Genomic DNA, 15,949 nt, shown 5'->3' with positions numbered 1-15,949 from the left:
AGTTGTAAAAATGGATTATTACATTGGATGTCCTTGTTAAGGGGGAGCCCAACTGAGCATGTGCAGAAAAGCCAAGTAAGCCATTATAAGCTGCAGGTGTGAATGCAGGTGCTATGTCGTGTCTGCTAAGGGCCTCTTCACCCTATTCTGATATCCCTGCGTACCTCTCTACGAAATGATTTGGTAAATATGGAAAGGGGCCCCTAGGCCACGCAGGCCCAGGCCCCTCTTTAGGAGTGGATAATTGACTCCTTTCCTTTCCTTGATAATTCATAGCTTGCATATGCCAGCTAATACATCAGCTGCAAACTGCTCAGGCCCCCATGGTCTCCCCTGACACCCGCACACACAGCACCCAGAGGAATGAGCGTCAGAGTGGGCAGAAAAAATGGGGATGACAAATGGAAGCACTTCTAGATCTATGAATGAATTATGTCTTCTAAATACCTTGAGCAGAGGCAACTGTCAGCGGTCGTCTATACTAATCTGGGACAAAATATGACCAACTCCGCATTAAAAAAGCAGGGAGCAGCGCTGCGAGAGAATGAGGCGAGAAATGAACAAGCAATCAGGCCATTAAATTGCGGTGTCCGATTTAGCTTTGGTGGACATTTGCACATTTATCATCAGACGGAAATATGCTCCTCCTCCCCCGCTTTGTCATTTTAATGCAGGGCCCTCCATTGAAATAGATTAGGATTAGACCAACTGAACAGAGATATCATTAGTTTACAAAGGCCAAGTCAGCACTCGTGAACCTCCATTAGGAATGAAACAGAATGCAACTGTATACATGTTGGAAATGTATAAGCGTATTGTATGTGTTTAATTTTGTGTGGGGAAAAAACAAACAAAACAAAACATGTAAATTACCTTAATAATAATACAATAATACAATAGTCTTGTTTTTTTATTGTTCTGTTTATTGTGCTTTAAAATTTTGTAAATTTTTCAACAGGAATTTTGATATTTGTGGTATCGTCTACTATATATTTTTATTACAATTTAGTAAGCTTTAGTTTTAGTTTCTAATAACAATTATAAATATATAGACTTCACTGAGGAAAACACATGAACCTTGTAATTGTGCGTTGATTTACATCGCTTTAATTCAAAATATTACATTGTAGAACTGCTGAGGTGTGTGGAAATAAAAGTGTGTATGAAATAGTTGGGGGTCACTTGCCTGCCGATGATTGTGTTCAAACTGAGGTCAAAGACATGCTAACCTTGCTATTGTTCTATCTGCTAGTTATCTGCTGTGCTGTGTGCTACCTTTGGGAAATGTATTTTCCAGGCTGAGGTGGAGATGACCCGGCAGTGGTTTGAGGCCACAGGAGAATCACTGCATCCCTCTGAAAGGCAAAGCTCGGCACAAGGACGGCACAGGCCAACTTCAGCCGATGGGACTGTACAAGGCACCTCTCTGCATTCAGTCCTGGGACCAAGAAAAGGTAGGTTTACTGTAACATCAGACCAGATCATATGAGCATATATGAGCATGTTAAGCTTAAAATGTACCATAGTTTACCTAAATCAGCAAAGTAATGAGACTTTACAGAAACACTGTAATTAGAGATGCATAATTTTAGGAAAAAGTTTTGTGATAATACATTTTTTATGTTTTTAAATCAGGATTCAGTTCACAGTGCACATTTTAAACTCATCGAAGAGCATTAACATTTGAGTCTGAGTCTGAACTATTAATTGCTGAACTTATGCAAGAATCCTCTTTCAGAAAATGTATGTGGAGGTCTAATCAACCAGGTTAGATTTTTTTCCCCAAAACACTGAATATTATGTTGCTCGCAGAGGATATTTGTCTAAATAATTGCAACCTTTGTAATTTGATAATTGTGACCATTCAAATAGTGAAATTGCTATTTGAATGGAAACAATTATCAAATTATAAAATTATCAAAATTGTATTGCAATTAATGTTGCTGGCGTAAGTCTCATTTTTGGGGGGAGCTGATATTTTGATATTGATATTTGATATTTTGTTTATTTGACTTTCAGTATTAGACTGTTGTAAATCAGTGGTAGCCAATATTAGACAATTAGTTAAAATGTAATACACAGGGTGTATCTCATCACTGTTTTGAGTAATTTATTCAAGCAAATGTTAACTATGATTATCATATTTTATCTTGTTCATATTGGTTAGATTAGAACTAAACTGAAGTTACTGTTACACCATTGTAAAAAAAAGAGAGCTGATAAATAATTAACTTGCGCTCTATAATTTAGTAAAATACAATTACTAAATACATATTAAAGGTTGGACATGAAGATACCAAATGAAATTACATCTATTGGAGCAAGTGAAAGCTGCACTTTCGATCTTAAGAGTAAGACTGCCATCTAGTGTTTGCGGACATTACTTCAAAGAATTTATATTATTGACAAGACTTTATTTAATAGATATACTGTACCGTGTCTTTGTCATTTAATCATTTAATCAGCAGGCCTACAGCTCACTCTTACACTGCAAAGAATGTCTTTAGGAAAAACATAGCAAGCATAGCAAAGCATCTTGACTAATAGTCTGAGTTGTTATTATAAAGGTGTTAAACAATTTTTAAATTGATTGTTTTTCAGTCGATCTGGTGTTGAATGCATTATGTTGACCACATGGTAAAACACTGCTGCAGAAATAGAAAATCACAAATACAATATTATGTAATAGTCTGTTAAAGTGTGTGTTTGTGTGTGTGTGTGTGTGGGGGGGGGGGGGGGGTGTATATATATATAGTGTTTGTGATGAGAACTATTGATAACAAATTTATCTTTTGCCTTAGCTGACTAGACTATCCTGATCCGGTATCATCCATAAATCATTTTTGATCTAGTCATACATAGGCACTATTCTGTCCCCCATTTTTGTAATGCAATTCTGCTGGTTTTATTTTTCTGCACTAGTGTTATCCCCAATTTCCCCACGAGAGGTCGACATTGTCATTGTAACTCCATGTTGTAAGTTTACTTTTGAAAGTTTCTCTTTGGTAATTGTTTTGTACTTGGCAGCGTCCTTTAGCGGTGTTCACTTGCAAACACACCTCTGTGCAATCTTCGGAAACCCCTGTGCAAGACATTATCTGTAAATTACATGTGACTAAAATGATGTACACTTTTGAATTATTTGCTGTAATATTTATGTTAAGGCAATGTCTGTATAAAAACATTTTTCTCTGTTAATGAGAACAAACTAACTGTAATGCTGGTGTTATACACATAGACTGTATATGTAATTCGTTATACAATCTATGGTTTTGGCATTCACTTTTATTATCTTACATGATAATTCTTGTTCGTAAATTTATACAAATACTGATGTATTTCTTGTATCTCTGTTGCAGGTTTCCAAATTTAAGAAATCATTCAGCATCCTGTCGTTGTTTTTGGGGCCATTTTGATGTTAAGTTTGCTGTCCAAGTTGGGCAGATGGCAGAACAGTAAAAGCATTATCTACATGTCAATCAACTAAACATTCCAGATGTTCCAACCAGAGGAGTCACCAACCATCTCCCAGCTCCAGGTCCAGTCGAAGTGCCATCTCGGCACTTCATACAGCTCACGAACCTCGAATCAAGCTACAGCAAAAGACCCCGGTACGCCAAACATCAAATAGACTTGGAGGGCAAGAAGGCAGACATTGAGGCAACGCTAAATGCTCTGAAGCAAGATGGTGAGGCTGAAGAGGCACTCCACAGGGCAGTCCTGTAAAGACACCTCCTTTTATAAGACATGCACAACATTTTGTTAACTCTCCCTTCAAGAGGCAGCCACAGTCCCCAGCTAAACACACCAGAACAGACACTTCGATCCAATGCAGACCTTCACCAACCCCACAAATTGAACTGTCAGAAATAGCAATCTACCTGACATGTCATGATCCCCTGACAGTGGGGTAAAGGTTTTCAACAAGCCAGAGTCCTACCTATCCAGGAAGTCCATGTTCTCCAAAATCAGAGGATGAGGCCACAGATAATGCTCTTGAGAGGTACAAGGCAGAGCCCTGTGTAAGCATTGACACATGTCCCTCAGTGTGGTGGTCAGCACATAGTGGTGCCTACAGTAAACTGGCACATTTGGCACAGAAATACCTGGCTGTCTCTGCCTTCATCGTGCCTTGTGAAAGACTTTTTGTACAAAAAAGAGATCAGTACTGTCATCTGAAAATGTCAGTAAGTTTGCCTGAGCAATTGGTTACTGCAAGAGTAAATGCAGACATACATCAGTGCACTCAGAGTTATTTTCATTGCTATTTTGTCAATTTTGTATTGGTGTACATCAGCCTTTTGTTATTTGCATTTTTGCAGTTGTTCAAAATGTGCACTTGGTTCAACTTCTTAACAGATAATTGACATGCACCTTTTAAACATGCAACATTTTTTTAAAAGTAAATTTTCGTCAAAATGTTTGACAAAAATATTTTAAATTATTTTTTAAGAATAATTTTTTAAAATCCAAAGTATGATTAATCAGTTTTTTAAAAATGATTACTTTGACAGCACTAAAAAAGATCTTCCCAAAGATGAGGGAAAAGTATTGGTAGCTCCACTCCCTTTTCGGTCCCCCCAGACTGTGTCTGTCCAACAATAAGAACAAGCCCCTCACTCATTTAATGTCATATGTATGCAAAACACTGATAAAGAAACTTGAAATGAGAGAGCATTATGTTGACGTTATGGAAAAAATCTTGAGCAAGGGCCATGCTGAGACAACCTTTCCTTTCTCACCTGACCGAGAATGCTGGTACCTTCTTCCTGGTGTTTGCCACCCCCAAAAGCCAGGTGAAATTAGGGCAGTCTTTGATTCAAGTGTGCAATGTGACTGTCTCTTAGAAGAGGCGCCTTGTAATAATTAGTTTGCTTTTCATAAAATGATACAGTTTTCAGAATATTAGTGCCATTATAATGCCGTCTGGCTTGTGTTGTGCCCATTTTGTTGCTGTATTTTTGGCACAAAGAGAGAATAGCACCATTACCAACATAGAATTTGTCTTTATTTCAAATATCACACCTGCTCTGAAAGCCATGGTCTACTCAAACTCACAACTTTTTTGTCTACACGCGTGGACACCCTAGGAAAATAAATGTGTTGTTTGTCATTTATTTTCATTAATGCTTTCAAGACTTTTTTGCATTCATTTTAATAGAAATTTGCAAAGACAATAACCAAACATCAAAAAAAAAAATCATTTCCACTCTACAAGATTAATTTCAGCCCACGTTTCCCCAGGGCAGCATGACCTGGTTGCTAGTTACTTTTTAAATTAGCTCAGGTTGCCAAGACATCTCATTCTTTTTTTTTTTACACACATAAGCCATGACTTTTATGAATCTCAAGGCAATCATTTATGAAACCACAGGCACAGAGAGACAGTAAGCTGCAATATAATAACGTAACAGAGCAAGTGTCAGTGCAACTGGTGGAGCACAGTACTGTTTGTGCACAGCACATGTAAACAGTGGTCTGGCCTCTATGCTAAGTCATATGGAAACATGTAGAAAGAGCTTGTTTGCATTGCAGTGGCTGGTGGTTCTCAGATAAGAATAACTCCTCTTTTGCTCTGCCTTATGCCAGTAAAGTCTGTCTTTGACTGTTAATGATTAAATCCTGCCTGAGCAGCACACAGGGAGTGACAATCACATTTATAAAACAGACTGTAGATACTTTAAACGCTGTACATTCAAGCAGTTTTCATGCTAAGACCTAACAATATTAAATACAACACTATTCCACAAGGTCACAAACTAAGACTAAGACCGCTCCATGTAACATACTGTTATTTTACATTTTCATTGGTGAAAGACAACAGAAGATACATGTCCATCCTGTAGTGTGTCATAATGTCATCTAGATGTCAAGTTCCCGCTATGCTCTCACCCAGAGCCGCAATCAGACCGCCCCCGCTCTGACAGGGGAGCGGGGCACTATTGGCCCCATGGCTGGAGTTAGACTTGTGCGAGGATGCTGGAGAGTTAGTTGGACTGAGCTGAACGGCTGTAGTGTCCTGCAGTGTGTGCTCACTGGTCTCCATCTCAAAGGCCACGGCCCCCATACGCATCAGCCCCCACTTTTCTCCCCCCTTAGCCTGGTTAGCGGTGTGGGCTGGAGGCCTCCTGCTGACCACGCAACAACCAGTGAAGAAGCCCAGGGCCAATAATAAAAGCAGGGGTCCGATGATGATGGGTGGGTTACCTGAGGGCATGAAGGTACCAAAGGCAAAGGCCCCCACCAGAGTGATGTTAATGCCAGCCAACAAGATGCACAGACCACAGGCACAGCACAGGGCCGGAGAGGGCAGACTCTGCCTCCACTTGGTGGGCTGCCTGGGCACCTTGGTTTGTTTGGAGCTTTTATCAGGAGGCACCATGACGGAAAAGCAGCTCAGTGGAATCCATAAAGGGTGAAGAGAAAACCTAGAAGCCTAAATAAAAGAATAACATTTCAAATTAACCAATACTTTTGCATGAAAACAAAATAGCATAATTCGCAGGCTTACTCAACTGAATTAAAATGATGGACACAACCTGATTTGCTACGACTTACAGACACGTGGTTGAGCATCTGGAACAAAATACCTTCAGCTGAGCGCATCAATTATGAAGTAGGTCTACTTACAGTGTCAGTCCTATTGTAGGTGTTTGACGCGTGTTGATCCTGTGGTGCCGAAGTTGCCGCTCATCTCGTTCAGCAGAGAATCTGCAGCTGCGAGTCTCATCATCGTTTCGAAGTGCAAATCACCGCTGGGGGGCGCCTTATGGATGCTATGATCCAATTGGCTGTACAGAGTAGTAGTAGCGGCAGAAGAAAGTAGTTAAAATATATTTGCATTTTATGCTGCTGGTATAAACTATGTTCTGAATGCAAGAGAAAGACCCTCGTATTTAAATTCATAAAACATTCACAAAACATATTTTAAAGTCAGAACATCTGAGGTATTTTTTTTATTGAGAACACAGTATACCAGTGAAAATATGCCAGCATGTAAGTTAGCTCCATTTTACTGAGCTTTATGCATAGACTTGGAGTTTTGTCAAACCGATGCAGGCCTTCATAATGGCATACCAGTTACTACTTCTCAATGGCATTAGTCTAAAGGGAAAGACAAATCAGATGTTACAATTCATTATAGCAGACAGAGGATTTAACACAAGTGCTGGTTTCCTCATGTGTTTATTCATTCTGAGCAAATCTTGTACAATTCCTCCAGTCAGCCCTTTGTTGCTATAGGGATGAGGTGTCCATGGCAACTATGTGCAATCAGGAGAAGTGTCATTTTGAGGTTAAGGCTGGAAACATCAAAAAAAAAACTTTCCCATTGAAAGGTTCTAAAATATATGAAAAATAAAATCAATACACTTACAGACTCAAAAAAAAAATAAACTTTAGCTAATCAATCATTCACTTATTTCCCTTTCACTTTACCAAAACCATTAAAAACATCCCCAAACATTAACATTCATACAAATGAAATCCAAGAGAGGTCACAGGGCTTTTGATGGACTTACTTCGTACAGTAACACATGTTCAAACACTACTTTGAGGTAAAACACAATCCTTAACCCTCCGAATATTTATCATTTTGAAATAAACTTATTTTAAAGTACTTAAGTGCAACCAGTAAAAGTAAAACTATTTCGGTAACAGGCCTCACCAAAACCATTAAAGCTTGTTCTTTCATAATAAATATCAACCCTTTCACAAACCTTTTCAGTAAAAGCAATATCATTAAATAAAAAAAAAAATCCCAATTGAAACTATAAAAGAGTAACCCTGACCATAATAAAAAAGTAATGCTATAACAGTTCTGATTTAGAAATGTAAATATGTAAAAATGTAGCTTTGTTCAAATACTTTAAAATCATTAATACTCTGGAGCTTTGACCTTAATTAAGAGGCAATGGTCAAATATTATCTGTACCCTTGTTGCTTTTACTCTCATCCAGGAGATGAGATTACTGGCCATGGAAAAGAGCTTTGCCACCAGGAACAATTAATCACTAATAAGATGATTTAAGGCCCCCAATGGAAATACTAAAACACATAAAAGATGGGCAAGAAACCAGAGTTTGTAGATGAGATCTGTGTGTGCCAGTTAGCCTGCAAGGTCATCCGAAGCTGGCGCAAAGTCCTTAGTGCGCAGGGCGCTGGACTGGGCCCGCCTGCGGGCGAGTCTGGAGTTGGAGGGAGGGGACAGCCTCATGGAGCACACAATGGCTCCTACGTCCTCTTGTTGCTCATCGTGCTGGGACAGCTGCCTGTTGAAGGCAATGGCTTCTGCTGCAAACTGGGTCAAGTCTTTGGTGCTGCTGTTCCTAAAAAGAGAAATGTAATTTCAGTTTAAATTCAGATGTAAGAAAAGTAATAGAGACACTGAATACCTTTGTAATACATGAGGAGTTGGAAGACCTCTCTCTGGAGCATTCTGATGAAAATAAAGAGTTTATGAGCTTTTCAAATAACTTCACAGACAGGTAATATAGTACAAACTCTATCATGAGAGTTATTATACTTACTCCCTGTACCCAAGGGTGTATGAGGACTTGAGCAGCACTAAGTCGAAGAGTTGCATCACGTACCAGCAGTTTGGATATGAGATCCTTAGCTCCTTCTGTAATGTGGGCCCAGTCCCTATCTGGAAACTCATACTTTCCCTGCTGAATGCTCTCGAACAGGTTGTTCTATAGAGACAAACATGCCTTCAGTGCAGTGCAGTAAATTACTACTGTAGTTATGCAGATTATTTGACCTTAAGGAATCATAAGCGGATCACTTTAAAAAACACACCTGGCATGTTCTGCAGGTCTCACCGCGGTCCCAGCCACAGTCACTGCCACAGTGCCCAGTGAACGGAGGACTTCCACTTAAAAGAATGTAAAGGATAACACCAAGACTCCACAAGTCACAGCGCTTGTCATAGAAAGAGGCTTCATCAGTGAACACCTCCACTACTTCTGGAGCCATGTATTCTGCTGAACCACACTAACAAGCCAAAAATGTTCATAAATATAAATCGTCTTCAAGTACTGCAAATGTGCAGCAGTTTGTGGTTAAGCTGCTCACCGGTGTAGTAAGCTCTGGAGTAGTTATGGGAGTACAGGCACTGCTGAGTTTCACTCCACTCCCAAGGTCGAAGTCGCATATCTTCACTGGAGAAACCTTTACAAAATACAGATCAAAGATAATTATATAATGAATATTAGATTATTATTGATATAATTGATTATTATTGTATTTGTACAGAACTTTACCTGATCTGTGAATTCACAAAGTATATTTTCTAACTTTAGGTCTCTATGAGCAATGCCTGTAGAAAAAAATGGTTAAACACAAACTAGCACAACACCACAATCACTTATCTTTAAGTAGACTTACCTTTTGTGTGAAGAAAGTCAAGCGCTTGGGCAATATCCCTTACTACTTTGCTGGCCTCCAATTCATCAAAGTGCTTTCGGTTCTGAATATGTGTAAGAATTGAGCCTAAGGAAGAGAAATAAGAAACCCAGATTTCTATAAGGTATCATTAAGGGGGCAGGCTGACATAAAATTTACCTCCACGTAGCTTCTCAAATACTAAATAAAAACAGTTGCCATCTTCAAAGAACTGGATCAATTCCAAAATGTTCCTGTTTCAAGAAATGTGCACGATTACCATCTGTGTTTCACATTATTATTAATGACCACATTTGCTTTACCAACTGCACTCACTTATTTCCTTGGCACTGATAAAGTGTCTCCACTTCTCTAAAGACTCTGCTGCGACTATGCCCAGCACACTTCTCAATAATCTGTAAATACAGAGGTTTTAATAATAATAAAATATACATTTACTTTATTAGTCCATTCTAAACTCCGTATACAAAAAAGTATGGCAACGAAAAGGTTTTTTACAATAACCCTTAGTTAGATTAGTTATAAAAGATCAGCATGGTTAAATCACACAAATCTCACTTTCACAGCATACTCCATTCTGTTCTGCAGACCAATACAGCCTTGTACTTTTGCATAAGCTCCCTGGCCCAGCACTTCATCAGTGAGTTTGTACAGATCTGCCAAAAAAAGAGACAAAAGTGTCATTACTGCTGCATTAACAAAGAGTGTGCACCCAGACCAAATTTAAAATCACCATCAAAACTGCCGGTGAAGCTATCCGTGGCTCTGGTCCTTTTCTTCTTCTTTCTTTTAACAGCATCCGCAATATTTACTGCTTGGCTTTTTTCACATTCTACCATGTAAAGAGGAGTGCATTAAAAAGATGACTCTCAAATAAAAGCAACCCACTTTATATTCTCTGTGTGAAGTACCTGTAGGGCCGTCAGATAGTTGTTGTATTTGCTCTGCACTAAGCCCAGTGTCCTGAGATACCCCACAGCTCTGCCCAACTTGGCTCAGAGTGCTGGGGCTGTCCTGTGACAGAGGAGGCAACATCAGGTCAAGAGGGGGAAAGTGCTGGACTGGCTGTAGAGATCATGTTGTGTATGGAAAGCAAGGTCATTGCACTGCCCTTTCTAAGGTGTGCAAATATATATGCTTATTTTAATTCTGAATGTCTTGTAGTAACATGCCCAAGAATGACTATGTCAGTAAGTTAATTCTGCAGGAACAACACAGCAAGCCCTAACTCATCCTAAACATTACCAGAATGAGTTATAGGCCCGAGTCATGAAAAATGATAAAACTTCTTGCAAATAGGTGCAATAAATTACTTGCTGACAGTTTCTGGTCATGGTAATAAAGTTACCGTAAACACCATATTACACTTCCTACCTTTAGAGGAGCCTGGAGGGATTGTAGTTCCGTCATCATACCGTACCCCACCATATCCGCAACTGAGAAAACACAAAATGATGATATCGACAGGTTTATAGTAAAAATCGATACACCTGCTTCTATGATTTCAACATGCCGAGCTTATTAAGAAAAGAATATTCCTTTTTAAGTTTAAAATTAGGAGTAAAACTTAACCCTGTAGCAGTAGTAGTATTTTACACATAGCCTGAGTTGTAAGCTGAAATCAGTTCCGTTCAGTGTTTTAATGTTGTATAAGCTAACATGGCTAGTTAGCATTGACGCTGTCGTTGAATGTTCTCACTGCACCACTACCTGAACCACCCTACACAACATCTCACATGACACAGTGAAAATTAATCGCAGTTTCTAACCTGGAATAGTCCAATTCGGCCAAATCCCGGATGTTAAAGCCTTTGGCGGCTAAGGCAGGCATCCATTACTAGATGTGATCCATCAGTCAAACAACCAGTGACGCACACGCGGGAAAGACGTAAACAAAGAGAGTCCCGCCCCCCCGCGCGCTCCTGACCCTTTTCTTGTGTCTTATTGGACAAAAGAAGATGATGTTTTAATGACATCACCCGTGTGTTCAGAAGTTACGCCCAGTCCACGTCGAGGGGATTTCTGAAGAGGTCTGTCATAATATCTGCTAGTTTTACTAGTTCCTCAAAAATGAATTGTTAGATTAATCAGTTTTCATAGTTATTGCTTGGTTACGATTTCAAGAGCCTAATTCAGGTGACTACAAAAGCATTTGTCGCAGAGGTCAAAGTCAAAGGATTCCCTAAAACAAAAAGTATTAAATCATACTGAAATATTTTCATGTATTTTAATACAATCAAAACATAATCACAAATGGTCATATGGTCATAACTCAAAAGAAAAAAAACATTCATGCAAAAATTAAAAAAAATAAGCTGTGGTCTATTTCCTTGACTCCTAAACAATGGTATTGCTGCACCATTTAACATTATTCGGAGTGAAAATAACAAAGTCTCATAGTTGGCCATGCACATATGAAATGACAACATTAACTGAATGAAATGGAAAAATGTCCCTTGGGCTCAGATAAAGGTGAAAGGTAAACTTGTCCAACTTGTCTGTGTTTAATGGCATATCTTCTCTGTCATCTCCTTCTGTGGGGCACAAACAAAACAAATGACACATATAGAACATTAGCTCAGACAACTGAAATTGTGTCGAGTGATAAAAGCTGTTGTAATTTATAACAGTAATGGGAAATGTGTGCAGTAATGGGAGAGTCAAGACTATACTTCCTCTACACCTGTAACAAAACATTGCCCTAGGTTCTAACTGCAAAACAATAAAGGTTTGCTACATTTATCTTTAGTGATGTTGACACAAATGTTCTATCGAGTTCTCATTATAAGGACCTTATCATGTGTGGCTTTATGATGGTGATAGCAGAAATGTTTATTGATGCTTGAAAAACAATTCTTCATGTGTCCCATCCAACTGAAACATAGGCAATTGCTTTTCTTCATGTTGTGCATAAAACAATTCACCTTAAGACTGACTCTAACCTAACTTATAGGTTAACGTCACAGAACAGTCTTGTTGTCCCAAGCTGAATAAAGTGGGAGGACATCTAACTTACAACAAGTGCACATTTATATATTAGTGAAGACGTGACTATAATCTTACCAGAGGCTCCAGTTCTGAACTGTCAATAAGGTGGAACTCAGTGATGAAGTAGTAGTAGTGCTTGTAACATGTATTGATGTGGGCCTCTGCTCCCATGCTGCAGATACTGTCAAAGTGGTGGATGTAAACATGGACAAAAACTCTGAAGAGACGACTCAGGATCTTCTTGCACACCTGCTGGAAGTTCCTAGGAAATGGGACACCTGAAATTAAGAAGAAAACAGAAATATGACATTCTGCTAACTGGACAAGTATGAACTGTTTACACTGCCAATACTGCACAACACATAAACAATACAATTACATCCTTAATATTGAGTTTGTGTGCCAAATATATCACATTTTCCTCACTTAAGGGGATTTATAGTTTTAGAATAATGTCGAGGTCAAACAAGCATAAAAACTAGTCTCACATGCATATCATTTCAAATAAATACAATAAATTTGCATTATTTTGGTCTTACTGAGACAGAGTTGTGAGCTATACAGTAAGCATTAGCCTTTAGCCAGGCCTATTAAAGATATCCAATTACTTTTACCATCATTACTACTTAACGCTCATTTTAAAATACCTCACATTGCAGCCTTTGAAGAACTGAATAGAGAAAAGCCTCTGTGTAGACAAATATTTAATCAACACAGCATATGTCTTAACCAAGGCTGTGGTGGAGTAGTAACAACTAACCCATAAAACTCATGTACAGAAAATGTTGATAGCCAAATGACCACAGAGCGGCACAGCTATCCAATCTCCTCTAAATGTCAACATTATACAGTTTAATTAACCTCCCTCTGAACTGTGTTATCCAATTTCAGATCCTAATAAAGGTGAGCAGCTTGCCACTTCATCCCAGATGCGTCAAACACAGGCAGCAGTCAATTCTCTGCATTAGGTTACACACATTCAGCGATACAGGTCAGTTTGCCCCTACACACATACCTACTCTGGTGGGGAAGATGTCCTCGTTGTTTATAAGGGACTCTATCCAGTCCATCAGCAGATTCATGTACTTTAGAGCAGGGAGTTTGGTGGGCCTCTTGTAGTTCTCCCCATCCTGCCATCTGTACTCATACCGCAGCCCCCCTGACATAATGGGGCAGGTTCTCTCCGTGCAGAACTCTGACATAGTCCCATAGATCAAGTTGATTCTGTTGAAGAAATCCACCACATGTACAGCAATCCAGTCGTTGATATTCTCACCCTCTGGCAGCTGGACCACTCTCCTCAAGTCCAAGCCTGATTTCAGCGAGGCCTGGGCTTTCTTATACAGTTCAAATCTCTGTGTTCCTGGTTCAAATCTTTTCTTTGGCCGGAATGTTTTGTCTTTGCTGAAGACTTGTCCAAGACACAGAGCCATCAACTCAGTAGTTTCCCCTGTGATAAGGGGAAAATAGGCTCCCTGAAATAATGTGTACTTTTGTAGATCTTGTCTTTCCGTTGAGGTGACCACACTTTATCTGGCTGTCAGATCAGGTCATAGGGATCAGTGTCTTGTTTGGACAAGGCTTAGCCTCTCTGTTGGGCAGAATCACACATCATAAGTCACTCCAGTGTTGTTAAATAAATATGAGTCATGACAAAAGATTCAGTGACAAAATTAGAAGTGTGATATCACGGTGTAGTAAAATGCATCTGTATAAACATGTGTATTATGTAAAAGTAAAGCCTCTTTTTACTGTGTTCAGTACAATTAAAAATGATTTAACGAGGGTTTTATGTTCCTAATAATGTGCCAGTAGTCAAGAGACATATTTTAATTACATATGAATAATTATTTAACTTTTGGCTTAGATTAAGTTTAATGTGACAGCCAGTATATTTATGGTTTGGTCCTTAAGTTAACATTTACTATAAAAATGGCAACTTCTATTGCATAATTTCACACAGACCATTTGATATAGCCATGATAAGTTATGAACTGACCATCTTGGCTATTCATGTAGTTTTGTTTAAGCATGAGGTAACTTTTGAGGTAGCTTTAATTAGAGGAGAGGTCAAAGGTTGTGTCATCTAAACTATTATGTCTCTGGATTGGTATATAGAGCATTAGTAAAAGTGCGCAACGCTTCAGTGTTCTGCTATTTTCAACAATACTGTGAGGATTAATGCCTGTTTTGATGATTAAGATATAGCTCCAAATTCACATTCAAGTCACAGTGATTGCAACATGATACTGTGTCTGCATTTGAGTGATGGTTTAAAGGACTATGATCAAAACCAAAGACATTAAATTGACTTATTGTCATTATGTGCATGTTAGCTCAAATGTATGGTGTAAAAATTATGCTTAACAGAGTATTACCTATTCAAAAGCACAGGCGGTGTGGGGGGAATTGTCTGCCTCAATTTGAAGTCAGTACTGGGGGAAGATGAAGACATGGTCATGAGATATATGGCCAGAACAAAGCATTTGAGTTTCATATTACAGATCTTTGTGTGCTCTGACAAAGACACAGCCCTAGACAGGCATTCATATCAAGACACCCTTAGTTATGGTTTATTCAAAAGGTGACAGTATGTGGGAAAGTTGCTCTGCATGCCTTAGGAGTCTCCCAGGAAAGCGTGCCTGATCATGTAGAGCAGTTGGCAATCCCTGCATGCACATATTTCTGAAGATACTTTTATTTAGATGCATGAAGAAACGGAGTTAGAGCAGAGCAAAGTGAAGGTTAGAAACGGAGTTAGAGCAAAGCAAAGTGAAGGTTAATAGTAAAAACTTTGAGAAAACTATTATGTACCTTTTTAAAATAAGGATCAGGAGTGAATCAGTGTCAGATCACTTTGGCAGTAAATTCCCAGATGAGGAGTGTTGTGACACTTTGTTTCTTCCACTGCTGCTGTTAGCCCACCACTTCCCAGATTTCGTCAAACAACAGTAACTGAGTTAAGGCAGAAAAAAGTTGTTTGGCTTTTCTTCCTGTGGGTGATGTCACATCCTGACTTTGTCTGGCTGCTGCCGTCCGCGTCTTCCTTGTGGGTGTGTTCAAAGAAGACCTATAAAGAGTGGAAGAGACTTTTCTAAATCCCACTGGCTCACCCGCTCTTTTCCTTTTTCCCTTCATCCCAAAGTCAAGCCCTCTGGTGAGGTCCTGAGAAAGCCAGCCCTTCCAGTCCCGTGTTGGATAAAGAAGCACAATAATCCCACATATGGTTTTTGCTTGTTTGGTTGGCCAACTCTCAATAACATATGATTTAGATTCTTGGCCTTTTAAAGAAATTGGCGAAGGAGTCAAAAAAGGCTAGTCTTAAAGTGATAGCCCAGTCTGCTGTGGAAATAATCCCTGTATTTTAACTCTGGGGTAAATTGGTAAAGAATGTAGTTGTAAAAAGTATTTGTTGTAGTTGCTCTGGCAGCAGACAATGTAGTTGTAACTGGCTAATTGCTGTAGCAGGAAAGACTTTTTTCAATACTTTTATTTGTGGTTTTACATGAGAATAGATGACTTCTATTGTTATGATTTTATATATTCATGTGTTACC

General features: G+C 39.0%; 3 protein-coding genes across 4 annotated transcripts; all 3 read right to left on the bottom strand.

Annotated features, from left to right (window-relative positions):
• Window positions 1-5,816: 5,816 nt before the first annotated feature.
• On the bottom strand, window positions 5,817-7,080 carry LOC117369500 (transmembrane protein 275-like). The gene is made up of 3 exons (XM_033964737.2): window positions 6,977-7,080; window positions 6,631-6,791; window positions 5,817-6,436 (listed from the first exon to the last, which is right to left on the bottom strand). Exon 3 carries the CDS (start codon window positions 6,380-6,382, stop codon window positions 5,870-5,872), a length of 513 nt encoding a protein of 170 aa, XP_033820628.1. The 5' UTR covers window positions 6,383-6,436; window positions 6,631-6,791; window positions 6,977-7,080; the 3' UTR covers window positions 5,817-5,869.
• An 88-nt stretch (window positions 7,081-7,168) lies between these two features.
• mknk1 (MAPK interacting serine/threonine kinase 1) lies at window positions 7,169-11,321 on the bottom strand. Its single transcript, XM_055221279.1, has 14 exons — window positions 11,175-11,321; window positions 10,780-10,841; window positions 10,317-10,419; window positions 10,139-10,237; window positions 9,964-10,061; window positions 9,721-9,800; window positions 9,565-9,638; window positions 9,388-9,492; window positions 9,264-9,319; window positions 9,076-9,171; window positions 8,800-8,994; window positions 8,529-8,693; window positions 8,394-8,437; window positions 7,169-8,327 (listed from the first exon to the last, which is right to left on the bottom strand). Exons 2-14 carry the CDS (start codon window positions 10,831-10,833, stop codon window positions 8,108-8,110), a joined length of 1,389 nt encoding a protein of 462 aa, XP_055077254.1. The 5' UTR covers window positions 10,834-10,841; window positions 11,175-11,321; the 3' UTR covers window positions 7,169-8,107.
• A 355-nt stretch (window positions 11,322-11,676) lies between these two features.
• Window positions 11,677-15,453, bottom strand: mob3c (MOB kinase activator 3C). Of its 2 annotated transcripts, XM_055221416.1 has the most exons (5): window positions 15,208-15,453; window positions 14,772-14,828; window positions 13,409-13,984; window positions 12,469-12,671; window positions 11,677-11,939 (listed from the first exon to the last, which is right to left on the bottom strand). In XM_055221416.1, exons 3-5 carry the CDS (start codon window positions 13,824-13,826, stop codon window positions 11,910-11,912), a joined length of 651 nt encoding a protein of 216 aa, XP_055077391.1. In that variant the 5' UTR covers window positions 13,827-13,984; window positions 14,772-14,828; window positions 15,208-15,453; the 3' UTR covers window positions 11,677-11,909. The 2 variants fall into 2 exon arrangements, with proteins under 2 accessions (XP_055077391.1, XP_033821622.1); XM_033965731.2 differs by lacking the exon at window positions 14,772-14,828 and having other exon boundaries at window positions 13,409-13,982.
• Between the last annotated feature and the right edge of the window lie 496 nt (window positions 15,454-15,949).

Source organism: Periophthalmus magnuspinnatus, chromosome 4 (genome assembly GCF_009829125.3).
Source record: "Periophthalmus magnuspinnatus isolate fPerMag1 chromosome 4, fPerMag1.2.pri, whole genome shotgun sequence".
NCBI lineage: Eukaryota > Metazoa > Chordata > Actinopteri > Gobiiformes > Gobiidae > Periophthalmus > Periophthalmus magnuspinnatus.
This window is presented reverse-complemented; position numbering and strand designations above follow the sequence as displayed.

Excerpts from the sequence above, each read along its gene's own strand:
- LOC117369500 (XM_033964737.2), bottom strand. The coding sequence starts at position 6,382 with ATGGTGCCTCCTGATAAAAGCTCCAAACAAACCAAGGTGCCCAGGCAG.
- mob3c (XM_055221416.1), bottom strand. The coding sequence starts at position 13,826 with ATGGCTCTGTGTCTTGGACAAGTCTTCAGCAAAGACAAAACATTCCGG. Across the intron at positions 12,672-13,408 it reads CATCTTCCCCACCAGAGTAG|GTGTCCCATTTCCTAGGAAC; the intron begins GTATGTGTGTAG and ends TCTTAATTTCAG. Across the intron at positions 11,940-12,468 it reads GTTCAGAACTGGAGCCTCTG|AAGGAGATGACAGAGAAGAT; the intron begins GTAAGATTATAG and ends TGTGCCCCACAG.
- mknk1 (XM_055221279.1), bottom strand. The coding sequence starts at position 10,833 with ATGGTGGGGTACGGTATGATGACGGAACTACAATCCCTCCAGGCTCCT. Across the intron at positions 8,694-8,799 it reads AGACCTGCAGAACATGCCAG|AACAACCTGTTCGAGAGCAT; the intron begins GTGTGTTTTTTA and ends TTGTCTCTATAG. Across the intron at positions 8,438-8,528 it reads TACACCCTTGGGTACAGGGA|AATGCTCCAGAGAGAGGTCT; the intron begins GTAAGTATAATA and ends TATTTTCATCAG.